At 40.1% G+C, this 24,689-nt stretch overlaps 1 protein-coding gene across 1 annotated transcript; it reads left to right on the plus strand.

The window, feature by feature from the left end:
• Positions 1–1,381: 1,381 nt before the first annotated feature.
• Positions 1,382–24,666, plus strand: si:dkey-183c6.7 (urea transporter 2). Its single transcript, XM_056268690.1, has 8 exons — positions 1,382–1,652; positions 2,812–3,001; positions 3,893–4,021; positions 4,132–4,324; positions 5,209–5,356; positions 23,866–23,997; positions 24,073–24,122; positions 24,222–24,666. The coding sequence occupies exons 1-8, from the start codon at positions 1,520–1,522 to the stop codon at positions 24,396–24,398; spliced, it is 1,152 nt and encodes a 383-aa protein (XP_056124665.1). The 5' UTR covers positions 1,382–1,519; the 3' UTR covers positions 24,399–24,666.
• Positions 24,667–24,689: the final 23 nt, after the last annotated feature.

Below are 24,689 nucleotides of genomic sequence, written 5' to 3' on the forward strand. Positions count from 1 at the left end.
GCCTGACTGTGAGTTGGTTTTCTTTGGCTGTACAAACAGATTGTGATTGTCAAGGCCACAGTAGAGCACATTTTTATGCAATTCACAAATATCCCGTAAACATTATCAGAAGGGAAGGGCTGGACAATTACCTTTGCTTTCCCTCTCTGTGCTTATGTGGGTGTCTTTGTATTTCTGTCTGGTTTCTGCTGGCACTCTATGATTCAACATCACTAAGTCATCTATTTAATAATATCTATCTATCTATCTATCTATCTATCTATCTATCTATCTATCTATCTATCTATCTATCTATCTATCTATCTATCTATCTCTCTCTGTGTCTGTCTGTCTGTCTGTCTGTCTGTCTGTCTGTCTGTCTGTCTGTCTGTCTGTCTGTCTATCTATCTATCTCTCTCTCTGTGTCTGTCTGTCTGTCTCTCTGTCTGTCTGTCTATCTGTCTGTCTATCTATCTATCTATCTATCTATCTATCTATCTATCTATCTATCTATCTATCTATCTATCTATCTATCTATCTATCTATCTATCTCTCTGTCTGTCTGTCTGTCTGTCTGTCTGTCTGTCTGTCTATCTATCTCTCTCTCTGTGTCTGTCTGTCTGTCTCTCTGTCTGTCTGTCTATCTGTCTGTCTGTCTGTCTATCTATCTATCTATCTATCTATCTATCTATCTATCTATCTATCTATCTATCTATCTATCTATCTATCTATCTATCTATCTATCTATCTATCTATCTATCTATCTATCTGTCTGTCTGTCTGTCTGTCTGTCAAACCCCACCTCCCTCAGCTCCAAACAGAAACAGGTTTACAACATTTGTGGACAGACTCAGTTAGACTACAAATTGCTTTCTCTCCGACCCCTTTTACGTTGAAAGTAAATCTCTTTTTGTTCAGCCAACACTCTTTTATTATGCAACAGACATGCCCAAACACTGAACCCTCTTGCCTGCTGATTACATAATGCAAATACACAGGTGTAGTTCTAATTCTGTTCTTTTACTTTTTAATGTCTATTCATTTTTAAAGAGGAGCTATGTTGTGTATTACATCATTCGTTTTGCGTTATCTATTTCGAAATGATGCCTATAAAATAGCTTAACAGCTTAACAGATAAAAATAAAAAAGGAGAAAATTGATTTGATTTGATTTGAAGTGATAGATGACAAAAAACATAATTAATGCAGTACACCGTTCTTTCACATGGTAATTTGTGTAACAAAATGTAACAGAAAGGGTAACAGAAATGTGAATGATTGAGGAAGACAGAAGATGCTACAGATTAACTTTGCCCGGATCTGCCCAGCCAGGGCAAATGTGCAGAACATGAGTTAAAAAAGATATAACATTAACCTTCACATGTCAAGAGAGAACAGGGGAAGTAGAGAGAGAACAGAAATCACAATGTCTAGAAGAAAAAGACTGGGGAGAGGGTGAGAAAAAGGGGCGAGGACAGTGGAAGTAAGGAAGTGGAAGTGCGATTATCAGAGAGTTCAGTCTGAAATTCCCTAGTAGATGCATGATTTCAACTGGAAACATGTGGATTTTGGAAAAAAACACACCACAGCAGCCCGGAGGCCTAAAACAGCGTGTCATCGGTGCCCTGCTGTACTGCACTGGAGAAATGAAACAATTACACACTCACATACAGGGTAAGAGACCACCATCCTACAGTACACAACATTTAGCTCAATATAATGTACCAGTACTTTTGAATGTAAAAGTAAAGGAGTTTATAAGTTCACAGCTTATATGAAAATATTGTTTTTTTCTGAAAATAAAAAGCATGATACAATTACTTAAACTAAGAAAACTATGCTGAACTATCAAATTTGCATGGATGCACATTGCACACATCATTTTTGTTGATAAATGTAGTTAAAGTTTATGTATTATTTAAAAGGAGTCAATAAATGGTAAAACAAAGTAACTTGCGTTACTTTTTTGAAAAAGTAACAGATATTTTGTTGTAAATTTTAAAAGTAATGCATTACTTTACTAGGTAACTCAAGTTACTTAATGCGTTTCCCCCAACACTGATCAGAGGGTTGTGTGAATGCATGGATTTATGTGAATTTCATGCATAGCTAGCAATAGCTCACTCAAAAAAGGAAATTTACACAACCTCATGTCATTTACACAGCCTCATGTCTGTTATGTTTGCTGAGAGACGAGGCAGAGAGAGAATCCACTTGCACGCATGCTTTTAATGACAAGACTCCACATGACTAGACAGGAACATCTAGGAACGATCCACCACAAAACAACGACTAGCCAAGAACAACTAAAAAGCACAAGCTTAAATACACAGAGAAATCAATGATAGTTACTGTAAAGACAAGTGTAATTAATGACGGTAACTATAAAAACTAATACGACAACAAGGAGAGACTGAACTAAACAGGAAGAGAACATGGAAATGACTTTCTTTTTTCAGTGGAATAAAAATGTATCTAACCAATGAAAGTATGAAAGTGAACGGTGACCATGGCTGTCAAGTAAGCTTTTCAAGGCAAAATTTCAGAAGGTGTGGAACATATTGCATGAATTGTCTACATTTGAGGCTTTGATGCTTTTGTGGTGCTTTTTTGTGGCACATCCACATTCTTTGTGAAGAGACCTGCAATATCTAATACATATTGACAATGACATTGACAGATATACTGCTAAACATTTTTTGTATTCCACAGAAAAAAGAAAGCTATAGGTTTGAAATATGATGACAGAAATTTTCTTTTTGGCGAACTATCCCTTTAACGCTCTATGTATCTCTCTCCATCTCTTTCCCTCTTCTCCTACATTCTCTCCCAGATAAATCCTTCCTGCTGCAGCTCTCTGAGTGGTGTTTACGTGGGATCTCACGGGTGATTCTGCTAAACAACCCCCTGAGTGGAGCTCTGATTCTGGCAGCATTGCTGCTGGAGAGTCCCTGGCAGGCTATGCTGGGGATGCTCGGCCTTTTGGCCTCCACCCTCACAGCTATAATGCTGGGACAGGACTGGTGAGGAATTACACACCCACACATGCACAAAAGCATACACATAGACCAAAACATGCATGAATAAAACACAAAGGACATGCCTATAGCAAAAACAAAAAACAAATAAAAACCATATAGTAGCCTATGCATATTATACACAACAGAATGCACAAAAGCGCAAGCAATTACAAGAATAAACAGATGCACAACTAAAAAAACAAACCTCAGAGGGGAAAAATGCTTTTACAGCTGCAGTCTAGATGAGTGATGTTTTGACAACTGATTTTTAACAAACAGGTACCAAAAAAAAATAATTCTTGAAGCCTGTGTTCACACACACTTTTTGATGTTGTTGATTCACTAAAAAGAAATGGCTCATAAGTGTCATTCACGCGGGAATCGGACTTCACTGGTCGCGATGTTTGTTACTGATTAACTAAAAAGAATCAGACATACGAGATATTCGCTCGGGAATCAAAATGCACTCCCGCTCTAGGCTGCTGTATGTTACTGATTCACTAAATAGAACCGGCCCGTAATAAGAGTCATTCGTTCTGGATTCGGACTTGAACTGGTCGAGGTGTTTTTTACTGATGAATTAAAGGGTAACTAAACCCTAAAACAACTTTTTTTAGTTAATGATCTGTAAGACTGAGGCTTTATTAATGCTGTTCATTGATTCAAGTAATTTTTTTGACATCTGAGTATAAAGTGTTTTAATTCTACAATATATGGCGTAAAGACGTCTGAGTGCTGCCCTCTTCAGGTTGAACGGTGACTACTGCAGTTGAATCTTCCTATTGGAAGTTGTGGTGCCCTGTGATGTAAGCAGGCACCAGCTAACCACGCCCTTGCCTACAGAGTGCATTTTCCAATCTCACATGTGATCCTACCCTGTGTGTGTGACTGCAGGGAGGAGGTTTCCAGTGGCCTTCATGGTTTTAATGGAATGCTGGTGGCTCTGCTGATGGGAGTGTTCAGCTCTGCTGGAGATTGGTACTGGTGGCTTCTGCTGCCTGTGTGTCTCGGTGGAGCTACAACGTAAGAGCAAATTAATTGATACCAAATAGATTTTTCTGTCACATATTCACATATACAAATAATTGCTGACCCTCCCAAACCCAAACAACCCTTTTTCTCTCCTGTCTTAGAACTTTTCTTTCCAGCAGTTTGGCTCCTGTTCTGGAACGCTGGGATTTACCAGTTAGCGTCTTCCCCTTTAACACAGTCATCGTGTTGTATTTGGCCTGTACTGGCACTTCTAACCCCTATTTTCCAAACTATCCTGCCCAGCCACCAGGGGCGCCAGAGAGCACCAACCACACCCAACTACATGTTCCACAGGTGAGAGGATGAAACAGAATGGAAGCAACATGAGAGAGTGATGTGAAAAGGCAAAAGCAAATGATTTGCCATTCATGCTTTTAAAATATCCTGTCATCTTTTTGATTAGGTTTTATTGTATATTCTGCCTCTCATTCCCTGTAGCTCTCTCTGACTTTTGTATTTGTCATCTTCCTGTTTTGCCTCTTTAACCTCCTTTATCTGCACACACAATGCAGATTCCTTCCTCAATCTACCTTCATCATCCTTCCATTTTGCATCTATCCTGAGGTGTGTGTGTGTGTGTGTGTGTGTTTAGATCTTTTATGTCATGATGATGATTGTATTTATTGCATTACTCTGGTCTGTTGCATGGCATTAGGTTGTGATGGGCTGATCCACTCTCTGGCACACTGTAGCAACTGACTATTATGGGCTGTTTATAGCCGACATATTTATGCTCTAAATTGTATCTGGTGCTTTTATCACATCTCCATGGAGACAGCTTGATCCAGTAATGACTGGTGCATAGAGCAGAAAGAAATAATGGAAAATAACTTTTATATTTATTTTGTATCTGTTTTTATCTCCCACTTTCATAAATATTCAATGTAAAAGAAGCAGAGTTAAAAGCCCATTAAAATAGGCATTTAAAATTAGCTCATATTATATCTCGCCAGAGTCAGCAAATGACTAATGCAACTGACCTAATATGGGAGATATCAGTATAAATATAAATTTGTATCTATGCTTGCATACTTCCAAAAGTTGACAAAACAACCGTTAGCAGGGATACACATTTAAGATAATTTAGATAATGACTATGAAAAATACATGTCCTCAGCTTCCAGCTTCTATATGAGGAAATAGAGCATGAAAGAAAAATATTTTATATTTTCCATCAGCTCCTGCAGGGGGTGGTGCTTGGCGTGGGGCAGATCTTTGCATGTGACACTCTAGGCCCATCTCTGCTTATCTTGGGTGCTGTTTTTCTCTTCTCACCCATTCTGGCCGTCCATGCCCTCCTGGGATCTGTCATTAGCACTGTGGCAGGTAAGTCAAAAAGAAATAAGAAAACTATTTTTGCAGGGTTATTATTTTGAAGGTCTCAAATAATATCTCAAAAGTTTCTCCTGGACAGGAATGAGACTGAATGGAGACCAAATCGAGATTGATTTTTCAAGATACCAGTCTGCAAGATCTAAATATTATTTAAAAAAAATATCAAAATATACAAAACCACATTATCGGGAAAATACTATCCAAACTGATTTTATAGCGGTTTCTGCATGCCAACAATTTTCTCATTTGTTTCTATTTTAATTTCAGATTTGATACATTATTGACAATGCTTTTGAGCTATGAAAGAGACACATCTTAGCAATATATATTCTTTGTCTGTATGGTGTTTAAAAAGGATTTGCCAGTATCAAGTAAAAAAGATACTTGCATGGATGGAACAAATCAAACATTGGTGGTTAAATCCTGTCTAGGGTTTTGTGCTGAATATTCTGGCTGTGTAGCTGTGTTTTACTCAGTCGAAGCAGGCTCCAAACAGATTCCCTCAAACGCCCACTATGATAAGATGATCATTTGCGTCTGCTGCTTGATAATTAGCCAGTTTTACTGCTGCGTTTGCCACCTCAAGACCGTGAAGGTGTTTTTACCCTGTCACTCATTCTCTTTTTCATTCACACACACACACACACACACACATACTCTCTTTCTCTTTTATATTTTATATAGTACACAGCTGTACAGAGACATATGAGTCATCGCAGACTCAAAGACACTACAGAGGTAGGGGTAGACTGTGTGTGTGTGTTTGTGTGTGTGTGTGGTGTAGAAGAGACTGATGTAAGATACCTCGTCCCCAGCACAGCACCCACTCACTGTTTCATCCCCTGCGTGATTCACACTCACAAACTTCAAAGCCCTCATGTAATATTCCATAAAGGAGCATCAGAGAGTCTTTGGTCTTATTGGAGACTCTGCAGTATATCCATGTGTGAGGGTGTAAGGCAGCTGTCTGTTATTCGCCATAGTAGTGAGGGGGTTGATTTTAGAAAGGAAAAGGCCATTTCTGGCTTTTTCCTCTTCTCTTATCCTGTCTGTGTGTCAGCAGAACATTGACATTTAATTCGGGAATGGTTCAGAATGCTGCAGGATTGAAGACAGATAGAAAGAATGAGAGAAAGCAATGCTGGATTATGGATGGGGCCTCTGACTGTCAGGGGCCTTTAGGCTCAATCCCCTTGTTTTCGAGTGTACCCCTTGGCCCTTAAAACAGAGTTACAAGGGCCAAGGGGTTGAAATATTCCCCTACGAAATGGAACAACCATTCATGAAACCGATACGTCATCAACGATGCCAACGATGCCGTCTTCTGCTGTGGCAATCTCTGTCATATGGGCTGTATGCATCTTTCTGCACTTGTCTGCCGCAACTCGGACAAGAAAATAGAGACGTCTTCAACGCCTGCGAATGCTGAATACATTTTTTTGTATGTAGGATACGACCATAGCATTACAACCATGGTTATCGTACATTTTACGAAGAAAATACTTACATTTGTGACTTTCTTTAACCGTTTGCGAAGCCATCTCACTGGTGATTCGCGATGCATTCTGGGAACTTTCTCGTAGCCCTCCTTTTGGAGTGTGCCTCTGAAAGATCTCCGTTTTGAGGGCTATGTAGCCATACCCCTTCGCCATACTCCTCTATCGCAACAAGAATCGGGACACCCTACCCCTAGACGTGAACGTGCAAAACGGAGGGGTAGGGCCAAGGGGTAGGGGCAAGGGGTGAATTGGGATTGAGCCAAAAAGTCTCAGGCTGCATTTCAAATAATGCATATAAATCAGCATATTGGAATGATTTCTGAAGGATCACGTGACACTAAAGACTGGAGTAATGGCTTCTGAAAACTGCTTTTTAAAATATAAGTATTTTTAAAATATATATATATATTTTTAAAATATATTTTATAAGAAAACAGTTGTTTTAAACTGTAATAATACTTCACAATATTACTGTCACAGAGTCAGCCACACGTCACAGCACCAATCATCACTCAATCACCAGGACCCGCCCACTCGTTCACAATCACCAGAGTACTGACTCGTTGCACCTGCACTCCATCAACACACCCTTTATATGCCCCTTTCACTCCTTGTCTGGTCTTGTTGCTGTATACACTGCTTATGTTAGACTCCCTAACAAATCTACTCACCTGAGATCGTCGCTTCCTGTATCCAGTCTCCTGTCCGTCTTCCGTCTGTCATCCTGATCCAGATCGCCTGTCTTCGTGTTCACTCGTCACCTGCAGAGAGAATCCACTTCAATCATTGTCAGCTAAGTCACCTTCATCATTGTACCAGTCACCATCCTCTCACCATCATCTGGTTCCCGTTGTTCCACCACCACTCTGCTTTTAATAAACACTGTGTGCACCTAAACCAATCTGTCTCCTCCTGTGTTTGTGACAGAAGATCAGACCTTCATGCAGAGTCCTGTTGGAACCAGCGGGGAGCGTCCACCGGATCAGTTTGCCGAACCTGTGCAGGCGGTTCAGCAAACTCCCCTCTGCACCACCCGCGCCTCCGCCAGTCCCATGGCCCGACCAGCAACATACAACGGTGAGGCGGAGGATTGCAGTGGGTGCCTTCTACAACGTTCACTATATTTTGAAATGCAACCACAGCTTTTCTCCACCGAACTGGCACGTATCGCCTTCATGATTTCCCTGCTATCTGGACGCGCACTCCATTGGGCACAATCCATCTGGCACGCCAACGGCCCGGTCACGACTTCATTGGCATCCTTCATCAGTCACTTCAAGGAAGTCTTCGGTCAAACCGCATCAGAATTATCCGTCCTTGATCAGCTGTTCAACCTCCGCCATGGTTATACTTCTATAAATGCTTATGCTCTGCAGTTCCGCACGTTGGCAGCATCTAGCGGCTGGAATGAGACGGCCCTGTTGACAGCCTTTCGCCAGGGTTGGAACCCGGAAGTGCGCCCCCAGATGGTCATTTATGACGACACTGTCGGTTAGGAGAGTTTCCTTCAGAAAGCTGTGCGTATCTCTCAAACTCTTTCAGCCCACATATTGGATCAACCCGCTTCGCATCATTTGCCCATCTCTCCATCTGTCACCCTTCCAGCACCAGAACCCATGCAGGAAGACACTTACCATCTGTCCAACGCTGAGCATCAAAGAAGACTAACACAGCAGTTGTGTCTGTATTGTGGGGAAAAAGGTCACATCACCAACTGCCTGATACGACCACCACGCCCAGCGGTGAGCACAATCCAGTTTCTGCCCAAAGTTACACCTCTCACTTGCACACCTGTCCAAATTCTAACCCCAAAACTTCTCGTTTCAGTGCAAGCGTTCATTGACTCCGGGTCTGCAGGGAACTTCAACTTCTCCAAAGACTCAACCTCCAGAGGAAACACTGTTCACCATTCACACCATCCTCTGCAAGCCGCTGGACCGTGGTCGTGTCCACCACTTCTCCCCCACAGTCACGCTACGTGTCAGCTGACTGCATGAGGAGATCTCGTTCTGGAAAGATCCACCGCTGACATCATCCTGGGACGCCCCTGGATGACCCAGCACGAACCCACCATCAATTGGAACTCTGGAGAGATTCTACAATGGAGTGATTCCTGCTTCCAGAACTGTCTGTCATCTGTGATCAAACCGTGTACACGTCGGACCTGTCGACATCTCTCGAAATCTTCATCCAGTCTCCAGTTGAACTCCACCTCCGTCGAAAGCCCAGAGACTGAGAGTAAAACTGAAATTCCTCCAGAGTACCGGGCATTCCAGGATGTATTCAGCAAACGTTTGGCGACCCGTCTACCACCTCATCGGCCATGGGACTGCGCTATCGACCTGCTGCCTGGGGCGACGCCACCTAAGGGTAAAGTCTACCCACTGTCCATCCTGGAACAGAAGGCCATTCAGGAGGCTTGTGGTCGTGTATCGACTACCGGGCCCTTAACGCACAGACTGTTAAATACAGTTTTCCTCTTCCTCTGGTCCCTGCCACATTGGAACAGCTCCATGGGACTCGCATCTTCTTCAAGCTGGACCTGCGGAGCGCCTATAACCTCATTCGGATACGCGAGGGTGACGAATGGAAGACGGCGTTCATCACTCCGGTAGGCCACTATGAGTACCAGGTAATGCTGTATGGCCTGTCCAACTCACCCTCCGTATTCCAAGGCTACATGAATGAGGTGTTCCGGGAGTTCCTCCAACGCTTCGTCATCGACGATATCCTGATCTACTCCCGGAACCTGGCCGAATACCACATAACGCAGGTCCTCAAGAAGCTGAGAGAACACCACCTCTGTCTCAAGTTGGAGAAGTGCGAGTTCCACACACCATCTGTCCAGTTCCTCGGGTACATCATCGACCAACAACAAGGTATTCAACAAGGTATCCAGATGGACCAAAGGAAGGTGGACACCATCCACAACTGGCCCCAACCTGTCACCATCAAGGAACTCCTAGCCTTCGCCAACTTCTATCACAGATTCATCCAGAATTACAGTTCAGAATCCTCAGCTCACCTCACTCCTCAGGAACCGGCCCAAGTCTCTGTCCTGGAACCCCTTGGCCACCGAAGCCTTCCAACATCTGAAGGATGCCTTCACGACCGCTCCAATCCTGGTGCACCCCAATCCAGAACTCCCATTCGTGGTCGAAGTCGATGCGTCTACCACCGGGGTTGAAGCGGTGCTATTCCAGTAGCAGGGTGAGCCTCCTCGATTCCATCCATGCGCCTTCTATTCCAAGAAGCTGTCCCCGGCAGAGCAGAACTACGACATCAGAAATCGTGAGTTGCTCGCCATCAAGCTCACCTTGGAGGAATGGAGACACTGGCTGGAGGGAGCTCATCACAGCTTCGAGGTCATCACAGATCACCGGAACCTAGAGTATCTTCGAGAGGCCAAGCAGCTCAACCCACGACTAGCCCGTTGGGCGCTATTCTTCACACAGTTCGATTTCACCGTGACCTACCGACCCGGTACCAAGAATTGCAAGGCAGATGTCTTTTTCCGTCTGTATCATCCTGAACCTGAAACCTTTCCTCCAGAACCAGTTCTCCCACCAGCCATGGTAGTCAGCCCAGTCCAATGGTCCCTCGACGATAGGGTTGGGTACCGAAACCGGGCACCGGTATGTAACCGGACCGAATCAAAATGCAGATTTCGGTGCCTCATTTCAGTGCCACTTTAATGCCTCAGCTATCGGTTGAAATATTTGCCCTCTGGTTCTCCGTAACTATAAAATTTCCTCTGTTCTTCTCACACTTCACCAACCACTTACTTTAATGTATTTCGGGAGAAGTGGATGAATTGACGCGTTGTAGGAACTCCCTCCTGAAACCCTTCACTTAACCTCTGTTCTCTTCCCCTACAAAACCTACCACGGACGAAGTACCTCCTCCTCTAGATGTCGCTGACCTAGTGTACCGAGTCCATACCATCCTCGACTCACGGCGGCGGGGCGGCCACCTTGAGTACCTGATCGACTGGGAGGGATATGGTCCAGAAGAACGCTCATGGGTGTCTCGGGATGACATCCTGGACCCGTTGCTACTCACCCAGTTCCATGAAGACCGCCCAGCCCCCCAAGGTCGAGCCCGTTGCAGAGGCCGTCAGGAGCCGGCCATGGAGGAGGGGGTACTGTCACAGTCAGCCACACCGTCACAGCCCCAATCATCACTCAATCACCAGGACCCGCCCACTCGTTCACAATCACCAGAGTATTGACTCGTTGCACCTGCACTCCATCAACACACCCTTCATATGCCCCTTTCACTCCTTGTCTGGTCTTGTTGCAGTATACACTGCTTTATGTCAGACTCCTTACCAATCTACTCACCTGAGATCGTCTCGTCCTGTATCCAGTCTCCTGTCCGTCATCCTGATCCAGATCGCCTGTCTTCGTGTTCACTCGTCACCTGCACCGAGAATCCACTTCAGTCATCGCTTGCTAAGTCACCATCATCATTCTACCAGTCACCATCCTCTCACCATCATCTGGTTCCTGTTGTTCCACCACCACTATGCTTTTAATAAACACCGTGTGCACCTAAACCTGTCCGTCTCCTCCTGTGACAATTACAGTTTTACTGTATTTTTAAAATTAAAATAAATGCAGCCTTAGTCAGCATTAGAGACTTCTTTCAAAAACATAATAAAATCTTGCTAAAACTTTTGAACAGTAGTGTGCAGTGCAAGTTCTGTAGGGCCCCTGGGTCTCTTTCACATTCAAAGCTTGTCTTGACAAACTTTGCTTTTCTCGATTTAAAAGTACAGTTGAATTTCTTTAAATTTCAATTCATTTGAATTCTTCTTCCTTGCATTCAAATTTGAATTGCAGTTCCGCATCCTACCCCAGTTTAAATTGAGTAATTGAATTGGAATTGAAAAGACATTCTCAATTCATTCTTCTCATTTTATTGGGCAAAATCGCCCTCGTCGCTTAAAGTATGATTACATGGGCAGCACGAGTTTGAGGGGGGTGGGGGGTAAGACGTGCCAAGGGGCTTTGCTGGAACCATGATCCCGCCCTGAATGTAAGACTACCTAAGACCTGTTATCTGAAGACTGTGCCTCACACACATTCTCTGAACATCCTCACCCGTAATCAATAACACTCTCATCCCTCCACTCATCTTACCATTCCATCCTCTTTTTTTCATTGATCAATGATTCACTCTTTTCTCCCGGGTGTAGAATTTCTCTCTTACTACGGTGTGAAATTACATCTGTATTTTACAAGACAAAAGCCTACAGAGAAAGACTCCTTTACAAGATTTAACTTTCAGAGTTCTTCACAATCAAGATCAAGCCAATGTGCTGTGTTTGCTGGTCTTATATCCTACATAATGTTAAACATGTAGACCATCAACCTTGTGAGCTGAAAATAAATATTATATGAGCTGGTTTATTTCCTATTCATTTATATGTTTATTATTGGTAACTGTGGTAACCAGTATTTGGGCCTAAATAAAGCTTAAAGGACAACTCCGGTGCAAAATGAACCTCGGGTGTAATAACACATTGGTACAGACTAAATCGTTCCCTGAGATTTGTTTTCATGATAATCGAATGTAAAGAGTTTTATCTCTAAAAACAGTTTAGCTTATAACGCTAGTATATTGGGCATCGAGTAAGCAAAAAGAGATCGCTAGTTAATACCATTAACAAGGCTCAAATTAGCCCCACACTAACACGGCAGCATAATGAGTGTCCTTACATGCAAATCGAAGCATTGAGAACTTTGTAAGTGTATAGACAGTTTAATAAGAAGATACTTTACACAGACAGTACAGCTAGCGCATACAGACAGGACCCATCTTGGAAAACAGTCTCGATCAGTCAAACCACGAACACGGTGATACGTGAGCTGAACTGTGACTTGGAATCTCATATGGTCCGTTGTTTCCGGAAGAAAGCACTGAGCGCATAAGAGAAGCACTGAACGCAACAGAGAAAATAAAAAAATAAATATAATTTATCTTATCTTCAATATCTACACGTACTGTTCGCTCACCTTCGTGGTTCGATTGATCGAGACTGTTTTCCAAGATGGCTGCTGTCTGTATGCGCTAACTGTACTGTCTGTGTAATATAATGGTACATGCACTTTTACAAGTTGATTGTACTGAAATGTGTGTTGGCAGTGCCTGTACACAACCATCATATAATGATAAAAATCCATCCAGTGTTTTTGTTTTAATCTCCTTATATGTTTTCCCCGTCTCAAATCGAGCCGTTCGACCGTGTGACGTCACGCGCTCGGAAGCCCCTCCCACGATTGTTGATTGACAGCAGCGTTTCAACACAGACCCGCACCAAAGCCCGTCTACTGAGCGAGCTGTCAGTCATCATAGTCCGTCATTGTTGATCTGCTGGAGCAGAATGCTTAGAACACTAAGCGATTGTGGTGTTCTGTTCTTGGGTGTAATTATGAACACACCAGTCATTTTGATGTTCCTAAATCCGAACCGCTGAAGACACAGTGGCTGAGTTTTGTTTTCGAAGGGAATATTCCCCACGATCAACGTCAATGCGTTCATGTTTGCGCGAATCATTTCTCACCAGACTGCTTTATAAACGAGGGTCAGTATGAGCTGGTTTTGCTAAGAAGCTGCTCCTGAAAAAAGAATCGGTACCAACTAACTTATTTATGTTCCCTCTGCTCCTCCAGAAGAAGTAAGTGTAAAGTTTTATTAACCTTTATATTAATCTTTGCAAATCGCGTAAAAAAAATTCTCATGACCATTAGTTGTAACGTCAATCTGTCAATGAACTAACCTATACATCAGTAAACACATAGCGTTCGTATTTCACTTCTCTGCCAGTACAAAAATAGATCAAAGTGACATTATGTTAACCAACCATTCAGAAACGTCCTGTTCGAGCCTTAATTGTCAAACCTTTTTAAGGCCGTCATCTTGTTCCGGTCCGACTCCGGTTCAAACTGATACGATTGCACAGATGTGTCCTCAGAGACTCCCTCTACCATTCTCTCTCCAAAATATACCCTCAACTGTTGTCAAGGCAACACCCACGTGCGTTGTGTCGAAACATCAGCAGAACAGAGGGGCGGAGTGAGCGAAGCTCATTATCATTTAAAGGCATATGCACTGAAACGGCGTGCTGAAAACAGAGCTGTTTTTGACCAGGTAAAATTAGTGTTTTCTTAAAATACTAATGAGAATTTTTAATAAAAGTATATTACAAAGTTTTCATTTAGACCCTAAACATTCATATTAACTTGTACAAAAATGGCATTATATCCTCCTGGGACCCAAGAATGGACTTTTGTCCACTGTAGTGGACATTATATTTTAGTGAATTTCTCTGACATCATACATGTCACATGACACAACCTGGGTGTCCTGTAAAGAGCACATTCAGGACTTTTCAGAGATACCAAATGTTTGGAGGTTTCACCATGAAAACAACTTCTCCTTGGTCTTTAAAAATGTCTGACATTAATTTAGTGATCAAATGTAGCATTCTTATGGAAATATGATAATATATTTTAATTATATTTAAATTGGACTACTTTTTCAAATTGTATTTCATAAAACAACATCTCAGGAAAATGTTAAGGGGTTTCAAATAAAAAAAAATACTTTCTGTTACAGAACAGGGCATTGATTTCAAACGTGTCCACTGTATAGGACATCAGGACTAAAATCATGTTTATCAGGCATTCTGGGAGACACAACAAGTGAATATGGAGATAAATTATACATCAATATTCCTATGAAATATTAGATGATATTATTAAAATGTTGCCAATAATTACTCCAATTGTTACACTTCTTTTTTCATTAAATGTTGCTCCAAGAACACATTAATGTGCAAATTAGATACAGTGTATAGATACATTGCATTGAATGGGAATATTAATTTATGGCCATTTTACCCACATATTGCAAAAAGTAAAATGGTGTATCAATTCATTCCATTATTTCTTTCATAACATAGTTGAGAATAATTTTTATACAAATTTTGGTTGAAAAAATCCTGAAACCCCAAAATTTATTGGTGATTGAAAAAAAATCCCATTGTTTTTGCCTATACATATAATTTCATGTCATTTTATTTTTTAAACAACTTAGTCCTGGCGTCCACTACAGAGGACATAGCATAACGTATGAATAAAATATTATTTTATATATGTGTTTTTTTACCATTTGTTTATTGTGCTCTAAACAGTGTGATGACATGGAAAAAAACTAAATTCAAAAAACTTTTTTTTTCTGGGTCTCAGGAGGATATGACCCCTTTAATATTTTCTAACAATAAACATAAAAAAAAACCCTTCAATATATGAATTAAAAGTCACAATAGTAGCAACAGACCTTTTCTTCCATATTGTGACATACATCAAAGTTTAACGGATTATCGAAAAAAATGTAGGGTGGAGACTGGTTCTGTCCTTGATTGTGAAATGTAGGCATTGCACTCAAAAATGTATCTATGCTCAGTCAATTGAGGAGGAGGAGGGTTTAAGCAAACAAAGGGGCCATTTACCCGACACCATTTTCAACTAAAACGGAAAACCTTTTATGAGTTTTGGCCATCCATTTACACAACAATGGTATTTTGGTGGCCTAAAAACTTTTTTAAACTATTAAGGGTACGTTTACATGACAACAATGTACTAAATACCGAAACGTTTTTCCTTTGCGTTTTTTTTTTTTTTTTTTTGCGTATACGGATGATCCCTTGCATGGATCCGTGAAAACGACTAAAAACACTGTATTATGCTGGCAGGCCAGTAGTTGGCGATGTCACTTTGTAAAGAAACACCACATGCCTATAGACTGACACATAATATGCATGTGCATGATGTCACCGTTTTCACAAATATGCAAATATGGGTTTTTGTAGTTTACACTGATATGATAATGTATCGTTTTCAAAAACGTGCACTTTGAAACCCGTTTTCAAAAGTTTGCATTTTCAGGCCCCCAAAACGCTGTTGTCATGTAAATGAACAGCCAAAAGTCTATCAAGTCTTATCTATAGGTTGAAACAAATTAAGTTAATTGTCAAGACCTTCGACACCAAACAAATATTTTGTTGTAGTAGTGGAATGGTGGAATAGTGCAAACAAAGGAAGCTTATGTATTTGTTTGTCTAGAGATTTCACTGAATCGAAGCATAGGGACCCCTAACGTTATTACGCAGCATTGTGGTCCACTGATAATGAGATCTGGTGTTTAGCAGACAGGCTGTTCATGTTGTCATCTCTACATGACTCATAGTATCAACCCACTAAAGTTAGCATGGGTTCACAACTGATGATCCCGCACTTATGCACAAACAGGAGCCCGTAACCATGGTGAGATGGAAAACAGGAATAAAATGAATCCATTCTGGGTCACAGATGTTGAATTTAGGTTATAGAATTGCATAGATAGCATATATCACTAAATTGTAGCATTATAACTGCTTCAAGAGAGTATGAGTAATGAAAACACTGGGAAAAAAACATGCTTTGATTCACAGCATTTGCATTGGAAATGAAGACCCCTTACCCTGACACTGATTCCCTGTTCCACTCAAGATCGTGTGTGTGTGTGTGTGTGTGTGTGTGTGTGTGTGTGTGTGTGTGCGTGTGTGCGTGTGTGTGTGTGTGTGTGTCTTTTGCTTCTATTCTTCAAGTCAAGTCAAACTATTTCAGTGACACACTAAACATTACATTTTCCACATAACACAATCTGTTTTACAATTACTTAGTCGTCTATGGATGTTTACCAATTTGCAGCAGCTTGAAATCTGGAGATCTGTACAACCATGCAAACCGATTCATATAACGCATAAAAACATTTGTTTATAAAAAAGAAACAAATATGTGAGAGAAAGAAAGAGTGAACAGACGTATGACCCTCCTGGGTTACATTGTTGTGCTGTTCAGATGGGAAAGAGAAGGAGAGAATTCTGGGTGTGTCCTTCCTTCTGCTGCTGCTATTAGGTTTTCATCTCAGAGCTCTTTTATTGGCATCCTATACTGAGTCCTTCACTACAAAACAGCGAAACATAAAGAGTCCCAAAAAGAGCAGTCAGAAAGATGCACTCACAGTAGAGGCTCATTTTCTTTTCAATGCCCCTGCATACATTACTTGGCATTTTCAATGAAATTGAGGCTTAAAAATGCTTCAAAGTAATTTTTATTAAGCTTTTTCATTTTCATCAAATGGTCAATAAAAGGGTGTGCTGAACTTTATGAATGTTCGTCATTATCTGTAATGGTGAAGCAGGTGCAAGGAGAGTTGTAAATCTGTTACTAAGCAGTCTTTATTCAATAGACACAGAAACATAATCCAAAATGGAAGGCGATGGCAATAATTCAAACATGAAGACAGGAAACACAGGAGACGCAACAGCTTTACATAGAGGTGTAAAGACAATGACCCACAAACAAAGACTGAAACACAGGAATATAAATACACTGGGTAACAACAGGCTACCAAGGAACAGGAGAAGGTGATTAGTTGTCATGTTAAACTAACAAGAACAAGGGTAGCTATAGAAACTAAGGTAAACAGGAAACTAAACCACAGGAACTGAACGCAGGCACAGCAACGCAGCAAGATAACAAGGGATATCAAAATGTGAAACAAAAAAACGCAAAACAGCATTTTATTTTCTATTAATTTTATATATACTACCATTCAAATGTTTGGGGTCTGTAAGATTTTTTTTAAAAAAAATGTTTTTGACTCTTTTGTTTGCATTCATTTGATCAAAAATACAGTAAAAACAGTAGTACTGTGAAATATATATATATTTTTTTAAATTGTAATGTAATTTATTCCTGTGTAAATTTCTGTCATATATGATCCTTCAGAAATCTAATATTCTGATTTGGTGTTCAAGAAACATTTATTATTATTATTATTATCATGTTGAAAACAGCTGTGCTGCTTAATATATTTGTGTATTTTGTGTAAACTGTGAAGTTTTTTTTCCAGAATTTTTTCATGAAAAGAACATTTGATCAGTTTTATGTGTCCTTGTTGAATAAAGGTATTGCGGTTTTTTTTTATTCGCTTTGGTACTATTTTCACAAGTAAGGTCTACACAAAAGATCTTCAAAAGTGCAGTTTTTTTTTTAAAACATTTTAGCATATTTTCAATTGTTGTAAGTACAATACACAAAATCACAAAGTATCCTTTTCACAACACAAAATAACTCTTTCATCTATATACAAATTGTATTTACAGTAAGTAACTGCCTTTCATAAAGCTCTTACTATCAAACTTTTTGATTTGCATCTCTTCTCGTTCAGTTTAATACGTGTCTATTATTTAATCGAACTGAACTTAATGTTTATTCAATGAATCATAGCTTTCTATAGATATTGATTATATAGGACCGTTTCCTATAGAACTTTGTATTGCAATTTACGATATGAATAACCAAATGTAATGAATTATTTTTTACATAAGTGTTTTATAGATAACCACCATATGTTCAAAGTGTGTGCACACTCGTGTGTGTGTGTGTGTGTGTGAGAGAGAGAGAGAGAGAGAGAAGAGGAGAGAGAGAGAGAGAGAGAGAGAGAGAGAGAGAGAGAGAGAGAAGAGAGAGAGAGAGAGAGAGAGAGAGAGAGAGAGAGAGAGAGAGAGAGAGAGAGAGAGAGAGAGAGAGAGAGAAATGTGCCATTTGTGATATAGAGCAGGATAGTGTACAAGGGAGAGGAAACAGTCAATGACTATAACATCAGAATGATCAGAGATGCATCAGTAGAAGGGAGACAGATGGCATTAAATACAGCATTTTACATTACAGTATGTATGTGATACTGTAAACAGATTACCATGCAGAGACTGCCACATTACTTTAACTCACCCTTCATCTGTGTAAAGGTCAACTACGATATAGATTCAGTCATATGGCACAGTGAAAACATTTACTGAATTGCCAGCAAAACTCTTGTTCTAGCACAAAACATTGCAGTTTCATAACTTCATCACAGCTTTTGATAACACACTAGATAGAAACCTATTACAAACATCATGAATTCAATAACATAAGTTAGGAAGTGTAAGTGTATTTTCTAATGTGGCAACTGTACTGTAATTATTTCAGCAACAAAGGGTGATTTGAAACATGTATCTTGCATTGTTTGCTGTTGATTTAAATTAAAATTAAATTGAAAGAAGACCATACTGTTGTTTCGCTGACTAAACCAAATGTTCTCATTACATATTACAATAATCTTGTGTTTGAAAAAATTATTATGTGAACTAAAAATGTATAACTGTAACGAATACATGGGATCAGGTTTTGAAAGAATGACTGTGTTACAAGTGTGATAAGGTTTAGATTTTTGTACAAAGAGTTTTGAAAATGTACACTTGTGAAAATAGTACCAAAGAGAATTTAAAAAAAAAAACCTGTAATTCTTTCTTCCAAACAAAAACATCTTACTGTCCCCCAAACGGTTGAATGGTAATCTTGTAACTGTTGGACAACATGTCTAAATTCAACCAAAAAAAAATGTTATAGACAGACAGATCGAATAGACAGATAGACAGATAGACAGATAGACAGATAGACAGATAGATAGATAGATAGATAGATAGATAGATAGATAGATAGATAGATAGATAGATAGATAGATAGATAGATAGATAGATAGATAGATAGATAGATAGATAGATAGATAGATAGATAGATAGATTGGTTGGCTGGTTGGTAGACAGACAGACAGACAGACAGACAGACAGACAGACAGACAGACAGACAGACAGACAGACAGACAGACAGACAGACAGACAGACAGGAAAGGTGCCAGTTCTGGTACACAAAGTAATGGTGATTTTGACATTTCTTGGTTTCTGAGAGAGCAAAGCTCCTGAGAGCAATTCCATGTTATGAAGGCATCTGTACAAATAAAACAGGGTAAATTGAGGGGAAGCTGAACAAGGCTTTCTTTGAAGGTTAACTGTTGAATGACAGAGAACTTGTGTTTTTTAATCTTTTGTCAGACCTAATCAGGGTCAGAGCTTTCTTGTTCAGTAGTGAATCCAGACAGTAAGACGATAGGCTAATACCCTAAAAATGCTTGTGACATTAAGTAAATCTATTTTTTCAAATAACATTGCTGATTAATATATATTCCAAAGCCTTGCCTGTTTAAATAGGCAAACAAAAACAAATAAATTATCAAGTGTGAGCATGTGGCCATGCAAATATATAAAATATTAGATAGGCCTACTGTAAATAAGACCTCTCAAGAGACATGTTTTTGAGTTTATCGAATAGATTCATGCTGCGAAAAAATGTATAAAGAGAGAGAGCATTAGAGAGAAAAAGAAAGATGCTACAATAAAAGAAAGCTCTAGGGAATGGTGGGTGGTTAGTGAAGTCTGAAAGCTTGGACAGGAATGTGGGCACAGCAACTATAGACTAAAACCTATATTCTGTAATGAATATACACTGCCACCTTCAGATCACAAACAGAACTACCATGAACCCAAGTCCACACCAGATATCAAAAATTATTTTAAAAAATACGCCAAAAATCAAAACCGAACCTATCAAAAATACAAAATGCATCATATAAGATGCATAATACCTCCTCTATGCCGTGAAAATATGAACATATGTGTCAAACAAACAGGTTTACTGTATGTTTGCATACTGTAAATGCAACGTGAATACAAGATTTTAGGGAAATGTGCCATGTTCAGAAAAGCATACCTTTACTACAGGTCCTTTTAAAAAAAATAGCATATTGTGATAAAGTTCATTATTTTCCATAATGTAATGATAAAAATTAAACTTTCATATATTTTAGATTCATTGCACACCAACTGAAATATTTCAGGTCTTTTATTGTTTTAATACTGATGATTTTGGCATACAGCTCATGAAAACCCAAAATTCCTGTCTCAAAAAATTAGCATATCATGAAAAGAATCTCTAAACGAGCTATTAACCTAATCATCTGAATCAACTAATTAACTCTAAACACCTGCAAAAGATTCCTGAGGCTTTTAAAAACTCCCAGCCTGTTTCATTACTCAAAACCGCAATCATGGGTAAGACTGCCGACCTGACTGCTGTCCAGAAGGCCATCATTGACACCCTCAAGCAAGAGGGTAAGACAGAAAGAAATTTCTGAACAAATAGGCTGTTCCCAGAGTGCTGTATCAAGGCACCTCAGTGGGAAGTCTGTGGGAAGGAAAAAGTGTGGCAAAAAACGCTGCACAACGAGAAGAGGTGACCGGACCCTGAGGAAGATTGTGGAGAAGCACCGATTCCAGACCTTGGGGGACCTGCGGAAGCAGTGGACTGAGTCTGGAGTAAAAATATCCAGAGCCACCGTGCACAGGCGTGTGCAGGAAATGGGCTACAGGTGCCGCATTCCCCAGGTCAAGCCACTTTTGAACCAGAAACAGCGGCAGAAGCGCCTGACCTGGGCTACAGAGAAGCAGCACTGGACTGTTGCTCAGTTTTGCATGTCATTCGGAAATCAAGGTGCCAGAGTCTGGAGGAAGACTGGGGAGAAGGAAATGCCAAAATGCCTGAAGTCCTGTGTCAAGTACCCACAGTCAGTGATGGTCTGGGGTGCCATGTCAGCTGCTGGTGTTGGTCCACTGTGTTTTATCAAGGGCAGGGTCAATGCAGCTAGCTATCAGGAGATTTTGGAGCACTTCATGCTTCCATCTGCTGAAAAGCTTTATGGAGATGAAGATTTCATTTTTCAGCACGACCTGGCACCTGCTCACAGTGCCAAAACCACTGGTAAATGGTTTACTGACCATGGTATTACTGTGCTCAATTGGCCTGCCAACTCTCCTGACCTGAACCCCATAGAGAATCTGTGGGATATTGTGAAGAGAAAGTGGAGAGACGCAAGACCCAACACTCTGGATGAGCTTAAGGCCGCTATCGAAGCATCCTGGGCCTCCATAACACCTCAGCAGCGCCACAGGCTGATTGCCTCCATGCCACGCCGCATTGAAGCAGTCATTTCTGCAAAAGGATTCCCGACCAAGTATTGACTATTGAGTGCATAACTGAACATAATTATTTGAAGGTTGACTTTTTTTTTTGTATTAAAAACACTTCTTTTATTGGTCGGATTTTTTTGAGACAGGAATTTTGGGTTTTCATGAGCTGTATGCCAAAATCATCCGTATTAAAACAATAAAAGACCTGAAATATTTCAGTTGGTGTGCAATGAATCTAAAATATATGAAAGTTTAATTTTTATCATTACATTATGGAAAATAATGAACTTTATCACAATATGCTATTTTTTTTAGAAGGACCTGTATTTCTGCAGTATATTAATAAGTGCATATTTTCTGTATGTAAGCACATGACATTGATCCATATATCCATGGTTCACTGAGCTCAGAAGGAAGGTTTTGCCATGGACATATAGCAGTCCCCTCAGCCAAACCCCATAAAAAACCTGTAGGATGAGCTGAAGAAAAGGGTCCACAAGCATGGACCTCTGAATCTGAAGAGGTTCTGTATATGGATGGTCTCTGATCTCTTGCCATATATTCATTAACCTTTATGCATTATAGGAGAAGATCCAGAGCCGTTATCTTTGCAAAGAGAGGTTGCACAAAGTATTAAATGAAGGGGTGCCAATAGTTGTGGAATGCATCAGAAAGAAGAAAAAAAAAGTTTAATGATAAGTATTTTGTTCTTTCAACTATTTGACTTTAATTAAAGGTTAGATTTTTGTGAATATTTTAATTAAAAACTAAGAGGAGAAATTGTAAAAACACAATTTGCACAGTCAGTTTTGCTCATATTTACCAAGGGTGTCAATAATTGTGTAGCCCGTATTAAATACAATGTTATGAGGTAATGTGACAACAATGTTGTAAAATACAGTTTGAAACAGTTGAGTACAGTTTTCTTCATCATGATAATCTTCACAAATGTACACAACTTTTATGAATTTTGAAGCCTAAATACAATTGACAGAACGGTAGGCCTATAGCCTAAACGAACTACACCGCTGTCGCGTGACTTCAATGTCACCACCATGAAGCTTCCTACAACTCTTTCAGACTTTCTCAAAACATTTCCCCTGATAGTTTGAGTTTTAATAGTTTGAAAGAGTGTGATTATAAACATAATGAAAGAGGTGCGCACAAATGAGTAGATGAGTTTACCTGTTTGGTGTGATGATGTGTATTGTCCCTGACAAAACTCTGTAGTCCCATGTAAGCACTTGTCAGCAACCGCCTTTTTCAAGACAAGTAAAAGCTTTTAAAAAATCTCAAAGAGGTATTACTGATGCATTTTATGTCATATAATAAAATGGGAAAATATCTTGAGCTTGTTAACATCTAACATCAGGCATTTAACCAAAAACCCATTGACTTTGTGATGATGTAATAGGAAGTGCAAAAAAGTTCACTTCGAAAGGTTTTGTCCCAATATGTCATCCCTGCAGCACTTGCAAATTCAGTCTATATGATTTGTTCCATGCCAGTCTATTATTGTGGTAATATTTCAGATAGCCGAAAATGGCACGTAAAACAAAAAAGAACCTGTCAAAGCGGGTTGTTCTTGGCAATAAAGTGTGGACTGTTAGGCCTTGTCCCAAATGGCATCCTAAACCATTTTCCTAAATCTGCACTTTCGCAACGTAACGCTGCTTTGACTGTCAGAGTCTGCTGCAAAAGCTGCTTAGAGCCAAATGACGTCCAGCTCCACCTCTCTGGACATGATAGGTGGAGTTAAGTTTAATGATAGGGTTATAGGTAGGATTAGGGTGTGGTTTGATAGCCCTCTCCCGGACAGCACGCCAAATACGCATAAATTACTATATCTGATTTCATGTACGTGTGAACTCCTGAAAATGACAAATGGGACACCCCTCCTGGACTTCTCGATCATGCACACTCTGCAGCCAATGTAAGTCCACAAGACCGTAAGTGCATATGATGTGTGCCATTTGGGACAGGGCCTTAGTATAATGTGATGGTCAATAAATGTCAATAATTCTCTCTGTTTCCCCCTGCAGGCATGTATATGTCGGTGCAGTACAGCTTTCTGTACTCAGGCCTCTCAGGGTTTAATGGTGCTCTGGGTTGCATGGTCGTGGGGGCATTTTTCTTATTTAGTTGGAGAACACATCTCTTATCTATTGCAAGTGGTGAGTAATGCACATATACAACCTTTGTAGTGTTGTTTTATTGTTCTACAACTAAATTATATATTCCCTCTGCAGCCTTACTTTCAGCTTACACAGACATTGCCTTGAGCAACCTGCTAGGAGTTGTGAGTAGACACACACACACACACACACATGTACACTCTGTCGAGCACATGGGTTTCATATTCATCCAGTGTTTGTTTGTATCCCTTTTACCTGTGCAGATGGGTCTCCCAGCAAGCAGTTGGGCTGCAACTTTGACAGGCACTCTCATGCTGTTGCTGACAGGGGAAAACCTTAAAGAATACAGAATCCCTACCGGAAAAGTAACCTCACCAGAACAGAACTTGCACTCACACAAGCAATGGTCTGCAGCCAATACAAATGCAACTGATGCATAGTGTTAAAATAAATGCATATATAATATAGAAATGTACCGCTGTGACAGCACGACATTTAAAAAAATACTAGAAAATCCATTTATTCAGCAAGATTGGATTAAATGTATCAAAAGTGACAGTAAATACTTTTATAATTTTACAAAATAAATTTCATATAAATGTCTTACTATTCTTCAAAAGTACTAAAAAAATGTATCACGGTTTCCACAAAAATATTAAGCAGCACTGTTTTTAATGATAATAATAATAATAAATATAGCTGAAACCAGGGTTCAAGCGTTTTAAGGCCTT

The sequence above is a fragment of the Rhinichthys klamathensis genome, unplaced genomic scaffold, assembly GCF_029890125.1.
Source record: "Rhinichthys klamathensis goyatoka isolate OS25496 unplaced genomic scaffold, OSU_Roscu_1.1 h1tg000275l_1, whole genome shotgun sequence".
In the NCBI taxonomy this organism is placed as follows: domain Eukaryota; kingdom Metazoa; phylum Chordata; class Actinopteri; order Cypriniformes; family Leuciscidae; genus Rhinichthys; species Rhinichthys klamathensis.